This window comes from Ammodytes marinus (genome assembly GCF_949987685.1).
Source record: "Ammodytes marinus genome assembly, contig: scaffold_45, whole genome shotgun sequence".
Lineage (NCBI taxonomy): Eukaryota > Metazoa > Chordata > Actinopteri > Uranoscopiformes > Ammodytidae > Ammodytes > Ammodytes marinus.
The window spans coordinates 286,349-293,848 of record NW_027648444.1 but is presented as its reverse complement, the minus strand read 5'-3'; the positions used below and the strand labels follow the sequence as shown (position 1 = coordinate 293,848).

Sequence of the window (7,500 nt, the reverse complement as noted above, 5' to 3'; positions counted from 1 at the left end):
GCACAATGCTAAGCTAACATGCTAACACTCACCCCGTTCAGGAAGACGTCTCGTCTGACTCCAGAGAATCTCCTGTGAAACATTGACACCTGTCAGTCATCTTAAACTTCACCCTGTCACTCCTCACCCTGTCACTTCACCCTGTCACTTCACCCTGTCACTTCACCCTGTCACTTCACCCTGTCACTCCTCACCCTGTCACTTCACCCTGTCACTTCACCCTGTCACTTCACCCTGTCACTCCTCACCCTGTCACTTCACCCTGTCACTTCACCCTGTCACTTCACCCTGTCACCTCACCCTGTCACTTCACCCTGTCACTTCACCCTGTCACTTCACCCTGTCACTTCACCCTGTCACCTCACCCTGTCACTTCACCCTGTCACTTCACCCTGTCACTTCACCCTGTCACTTCACCCTGTCACTTCACCCTGTCACTTCACCCTGTCACTCCTGTGTCAGTCATCTTAAACTTCACCCTGTCACCCTGTCACTTCACCCTGTCACTTCACCCTGTCACTCCTGTGTTATCCAGAGAGATTAAGAACGTCCCAGTCTGTCATGTTTTAACGCAGTACAGATGTCCCAACAACACATTCAATCATATTCTGCAGTATACAAACCAGCAGTTTTAGTACGTAGGAAAGAAAAAGGAGTATGAGATTTGGAACACCGGCCCTGTTCCAAATCTCATACTCCTTCTTTTTTCTATTCTACATACTACGTCTGATCATTAAAATAATCTAGTTAGGATGCAGTAGGCATACTATTGGGACATACTTTACTCTCTTATTTCATCCTAACATGGCTCCTTGATCTTGCCTCTTGCTTTTATATCCGTCGCATCCCCGTTTGTTTTCATACAGAGGCTCTATCGATGTGACGTCACTTCCGGTGCGCACTGGATTGTGGGTCAGAATCGGCCAAATAGGATGCACTTTTCAACACTAACAATCTTGGCCGGATGAAGTATGCACCCATCATCCATAGATTGTTTTCTTAATGTTGTGATGTTGTTGTTGTGGTGTCTTAATGTTGTGATTTTAATGTCGTATTGTGTTGTTGTGTTTTACTGTTGTGAAATTGTGTGTTATTGTTTTTATACTTAGGTTTCCCTTTTTGACAGAGATGTATTACTCTGTTTCCTGTCCAGGGACTACAGATGAAAATGAGCTTATAGCTAAATCTGGCACTGCTTATGTGCTGTGCATTGTCCCTGTTAAATAAACAAATAAATAAATAAATAAATGAAGTAGGACATTCGGGTACTTCTAACCATCCTAAATCTGGCCACAAGAATCAGGACATCCTAAATCTTTTTTCTAACAAACTATATAGTAGAAAGTATGCGATTCAGAACGCAGGGGAAGGGTTAATGTTGGGGTCCTCACCTGTCGACCGGCTGGTTACGGAGGTCCTGGATGAAGCCTGCACAGAAAATAAATCTTAATGTTAGTCAGACGCAGCAGCTGCTTCTCTCTCACTTTATACAAATAAATTCAAATAATAATAATTATTTTTTACTTTTGAAGATTCCAGAGGATCTTTTACTCCCACAGGTTTGATCATTTAAATATGAAAACAGTTTGAAGAGCAGATCCATGTTGGTTCTTTTGTTTTGTCTTCAGTTCTGTGTTTGACACAGGGCTACTGACAGTCCCCAGAGTAAGGACTAGACAGACAGACAGACAGACAGACAGACAGACAGACAGGGCTACTGACAGTCCCCAGAGTAAGGACTAGACAGGGAGAGTCAGCCTTCAGTTTTAATGCACCCAAGCTCTGGAATAAACTTCCAGGGGACTTGAGGTCCGCTTCAACACTCGCCTCTTTTAAATCAGGCCTGAAGACTTTACTGTTTCCGTTTTAACCTGTCATTTTAAATTTTTATTTATTTTTAAATGTTTTAATTATTTTATTTATATTCATGTTTCTCATTCGCTTTTTTTAAAAATGTGTGCTCTATTCTTGATGTATTTTGTTATTACTTCTGTAAAGCTCCTTGAATGGCCTTGTGTCCGAAATGTGCTTTAGAAATAAACTTGCCTTGCCTTTGTGTTCTATAAAAAGTAAAATTCCAAAAATAAAGTAAAAAATAAATAAAATATAAAACAGTTGTATCAGTCTCCTCAGGACCTGTGTGTGTGTGCGTGTGTGTTTCAGTCTTCTCAGGACCTGTGTGTGTGTGTGTGTGTGTGTGTGTGTGTGTGTGTGTGTGTGTGTGTGTGTGTCTGTGTCTGTGTTTATCAGTCTTCTCAGGACCTGGTCTCTGGTTGAACTCCGGTGGTCCTTCAGTCCTCGGTCTCTTCCTCCCGTGGAGATCGTACTCTTCAGGGCGACGCCTACGAACAAGAACAAGTAAGACACACACACACTCTGGGGACATACACACACACTGGACACTCTCTCATACACACACTCAGTACACACACACACAGGCGCTCATACATACACACACTCACACAGGCGCTCATACACACAGCATACACTCACAAAATTTTCCCTCACCTTACACACATACAAGATACACACACAAGTTTCCAGGTGAGACGCGTTACTTCCTGTTTACACATCTGGTCCAATCAGACGTCGGCTTCCTCCTCCACCACCAACCAACCAGACGACTCACACAGATCAAAGATTCTGGCTACAAATATATATAAATCTATATCTGTCTGTCTGTCTATCTATCTATCTATCTATCTGTCCGTCTATCTATCCATCTATCTATCTATCTGTCTGTCTATCTATCTGTCCGTCTGTCTGTCTGTCTATCCGTCTGTCTGTCTGTCTGTCTGTCTGTCTATCTATCTATCCGTCTATCTATCTATCCGTCTGTCAGTCTATCTATCTATCCGTCTGTCTGTCTGTCTGTCTGTCTGTCTGTCTGTCTGTCTGTCTATCCGTCTGTCTGTCTGTCTGTCTGTCTGTCTGTCTGTCTGTCTGTCTGTCTGTCTGTCTGTCTGTCTGTCTATCTATATATATCTATATCATTCAGATCAGAAATCTAAAATGTTTTAATCTAAACCATATTGTCCAATCAGCAGCCAGGAGTTTGACCCCTCCCCTCACCTCCACCTGACTCATGACATCACACATATGTAGCTGCTAAAGGCTAAAGGCTAAAGGCTAAAGGCTAAAGGCAGAGTATTGTATATTTATATATCTTTCTGTATTTGGGTCGAAGGTTAAACAGTAAAGCCGTCTATGGGTGTCACGGTCTCCATTGAGATGACGTCACTATGTGGACCTCAGATATGAAAGGTGTTACACACAGAATGTTACCCGTTACAAAACCTTTCCAGTCAGGACACATAGGTTGCGTTCCGAATCTCATACTCTTTCTTTTTTCTATTCTACATACTACATCCGACGATAAAAAGAATCTAGTTAGGATGCAGTAGGCATACTATTGGGACATACTTTTACTCTCTTATTTCATCATAACATTGCGCCTTGATCTTGCCTCTTGCTTTTATATCCGTCTCATCCCCGTTTGTTTTCATATGGAGGCTTCGTCGATGTGACGTCACTTCACGTGCGCACTGGATTGTGGGTCAGAATCGCCCAAATAGGATGCACTTTTCAACACTAACAATCTTGGCCGCATGAAGTAGGACATCCGGGTACTTCTAACCATCCTAAATCTGGCCACAAGAATCAGGACATCCTAAATCTTTTTTCTACCAAACTATATAGTAGAAAGTATGCGATTCGGAACGCAACCATAGTTACCGATGTTCAGAGCAACACAAGCATCTCTAAATCAATAAAAGCATACGTGAAAAAATATTTTGCTTCAATCAATTACTTAATGAATTAAACGATCATGCAGCCATGTAATCAGCAGGATAACATTACTGGTATCACTCATGTCACTATGTAGCCCGTCTTTAGAAATAAGAATTACAAGCTTAAAGCCCTACTTCACCTGGTGGGAATATGAAGGTGTATTGAACTCTGAGATCCTATTTAGTATAAATGTGCAGACATTTTAGAAATCGGTTCATCCTAGCCTGAGAAAAAGGCAGAAAGAGTGTTTTATGGTCTCACTGTCTAACCCTACATTTTACCATGCGTGACATCACACATGGTAAAATGTAGGGTTAGGATTAACAGGACAGCTGGGCCAAGGGAAGACTGAGGGAAGAAAAACCTCATTCATTATATTATAATAGTGACTAGAGAAACCGTGACACCCTCCTAGTTCTGAGTATTCTAATTCTCCTTCCATCACTTACCCAAAACTAAAACCCGCTCAGTTTCACCCAAAACTAAGACATCATGTAGACAGAGAGCTTCACACACATCAATAAAAATAACAAACAAGGAAGAAGAAGGCTCTTAAAGGGCCACATACCGCTGGTGCTGGGGGGGGGGGGGGCTACTAACACAGTTCATCAGTCCATATACTCATAAACCCTCTTATTCTGAAAGGGTTGTCCATTATACTCATAAACCCTCTTATTCTGAAAGGGTGGAGGGGTGATGATGGTGATGATGATGCACAGTCCTGCCAATCAAACCAGACCACGCCCCCTTTGAGATAAGCCACACCCCCTTTGAGCAGCCAACAGTCCAAACCTGAGACACGCACACACACAGGGTCAGTCCTGATGGGTGTGTGTGTGTGTGTGTGGAGGGGGGGGGGATACCTGTCCTTTAAGGTAGGGGGTCGGGGGGGGGATACCTGTCCTTTAAGGTAGGGGGTCGGGGGGTCGGTGATCAGTCCAAGAGGTTTTAATATTACGTTTAAGTCCGTTTACCTTTAGGAACAATGAGGAGTTTCCCCCGTTCTGATTGGATAGTCCATAGGCCACGCCCCCATGACACACCTTACGTAGTCCGTAGGCCCCTCCCACTTCTCAACCAAACGCACCACCATCTAAAAAAACACCCAGAATCCTTTGCTGTGCGCTCTCTCTCTCTCTCTCTGCTTTACGTCTAGCTCGCTCGCCCTCGCCAGTCCAGAGACGCTTTATTCTGAAAGGGTCCTCTGTGCTTTTATTCTGACAGGATGGGCCACAGTCCGGCAGCTAAACACTTCCTGTTATTAACTTCTGCAGAAAGAAGAAGAAGTTTAGCAGCAACAGAACCTGTAACGAGCTGATAGACTATGTGTGGTTATCTCTTCTAGATAGCCTAGCTCTGTGTGGTTATCTCTTCTAGATAGCCTAGCTCTGTAGTTATCTCTTCTAGATAGCCTAGCTCTGTAGATATCTCTTCTAGATAGCCTAGCTCTGTAGATATCTCTTCTAGATAGCCTAGCTCTGTGTAGACATCTCTTGTAGATAGCCTAGCTCTGTGGATATCTCTTGTAGATAGCCTAGCTCTGTAGATATCTCTTCTAGATAGCCTAGCTCTGTGGAAAGATATCTCTTCTAGATAGCCTAGCTCTGTGGAAAGATATCTCTTCTAGATAGCCTAGCTCTGTAGATATCTCTTCTAGATAGCCTAGCTCTGTGGAAAGATATGGATCAAATCTTAAATTCTACTTTTACTCTTTACTTAACTTTACCAAATTGATTTAATAAACTTCAAACTAAATGTTTAATCTTTGTGGCGTTAGCCGTTAGCTGTTGTTAGCGACCGTCTCCCTGACGACCAGGCTAACTTCCTGCCTGACCCTTAAAGGCGCAGTGCGACTCCGATGGAAAACTCCAAACTGGAAAACAACCGACCACCCTGCTAGCACGTTAGCTAGCCGCGGCCCTGCTAGCCCGTCAGCTAGCCGCCAGCTAGCGGTAGCCTCCATGGTCCGCTGGTCTCAGCAGCAGCAGTAGAATCAGTAGTAGAAGAAGAAGACAGGCAGGCAGCAGCTCTGCGATTGGCTAACCTTCCCGGCTCGCGTTGCGGCGGTCGGCCGCGGGGGCGGGGCTCCGATGGCGCGCGGCGCTCCTTGTGGCGGGCGCGGCGGGCGACTTGGTGCACGTCCACGCTCTCATCCAACGGGAAGAGGGCGCACAGCTGGGCTCCCACGTCAGGCTGGATCTCCTGAGAGATTAAAGGGGCAGTAAGCGGTTTATTTATATTAATATAAGTGTTAAATCGCTCTTTATTCATACAGTGATCACTTTCATAATGTGCGCGTTTCATAAAGCCGATCTCTCAGTCAGCTGCTCTGCATGTAATCGGTAAATAAACTTTTCGGGGGGGGGGATCCCGAAATTAATATCCAATCACAAGAGAGAACGCTACAAACCGACACTCGTCTCACTCATAGTATATACACTCCATGGTCTCACTGCCGGTGCACGCCAGAGCGACAGATGGGTGAATGTGTATGCGCCTACAATGGCGGATATATCGCGATACTTAGTTTCGCGATATCAGTATCGATTTTTATAACAAAAAAAAAAAAAACGATATTTTTTTATTAATCTTTTATGATTTTTTTTTTTTTTGCTTTTCAAGGCTTTATTGACAGGGCAGAGATACAGATATGAAGTGGGGCAGAGAGGGAATGAAATGCAGAGAACAATCACGGGTCAGATTCAAACCCATGTCTGCTGTCAGGCCTGAGCCTCTAGGATACTGACTATTGAAGTTAAATCAGTTTTGTTTATAAGAATACTTAAGATTCACTGTGTCACAAAAGCACACTGATGTGTTTTCATGTTCAGTGTGTCCTGTACAGTTAGTACAAGAGTGAATTGGATTTGTTATTTTGATGTTAAGCAGCTGCAGCAGTGTTTGATCATTTGCCGAAACCAAAAAAAAAGGAAGAAAATAGTAAAGGAAGTTGTGAATTAAATAGTTTAGACTTCATTTGTCTGTGCAATTATCAACATATTGTGCTGTTATGTTTGACAAGGCAACTTGTTTATGGAATATCGCAATATATCATGATATATCAAGATATGCAATATATCGTGATATATCGTATTGTGACCAGTGTATTGTGATACGTATCGTATCACGAAGTCCTTGACGATACCCAGCCCTAGGCCTACACACACGTTAATTCTCACACATTTTATGTAGCAACAAGTCCAAGTGTTGGGCAATTCTGGTGCCGACTAGAAAGGCACACCTCTCCCAGGTGTGCCGTGGCCAAGGGGCTGTTCCGTGCTGGAATACGGATGGCGTGGTCACACTAGCCAAACGTTCTAGACTTTAGTATGCTAATGAGCTTTGGCACGGGGCCGCGGCCCTGACCCTACTAACGCACCTGTCCGTCTCGTCCGATCTTCACCGGCTTGTGTTCGTTCCAGGGGTTTGACAGGTGAGCCGTCTTAGTGAAGGGAAGCTCCCGCCTGCAACACACACACACACACACACACACACACACACACACACACACACACACACACACACACACACACACACACACACACACACACACACACACACACACACACACACACACACACACACACACACACACACACACACACACACACACACACACACACACACACACACACATTACAGCGTTAAGTTTATTTCTAAAGCACAATTCAGACACAAGACCATTCAAAGGATGAAATGAAGTGGGGA

At 43.9% G+C, this 7,500-nt stretch overlaps 1 protein-coding gene across 1 annotated transcript in view; it reads right to left on the bottom strand.

Moving 5' to 3' along the window:
• Positions 1-7,500, bottom strand: part of ythdc1 (YTH N6-methyladenosine RNA binding protein C1) — a gene marked incomplete at its 5' end in the record, with an annotated part of 19,965 nt that overhangs the window by 3,374 nt on the left and 9,091 nt on the right. Inside the window, 5 exons of the mRNA XM_080054398.1 lie at positions 33-72; positions 1,392-1,428; positions 2,263-2,342; positions 5,837-5,994; positions 7,172-7,256. Coding sequence (XP_079910524.1) covers positions 33-72; positions 1,392-1,428; positions 2,263-2,342; positions 5,837-5,994; positions 7,172-7,256 — 400 coding nt within the window. The remainder of the gene's footprint in view (positions 1-32; positions 73-1,391; positions 1,429-2,262; positions 2,343-5,836; positions 5,995-7,171; positions 7,257-7,500) is intronic.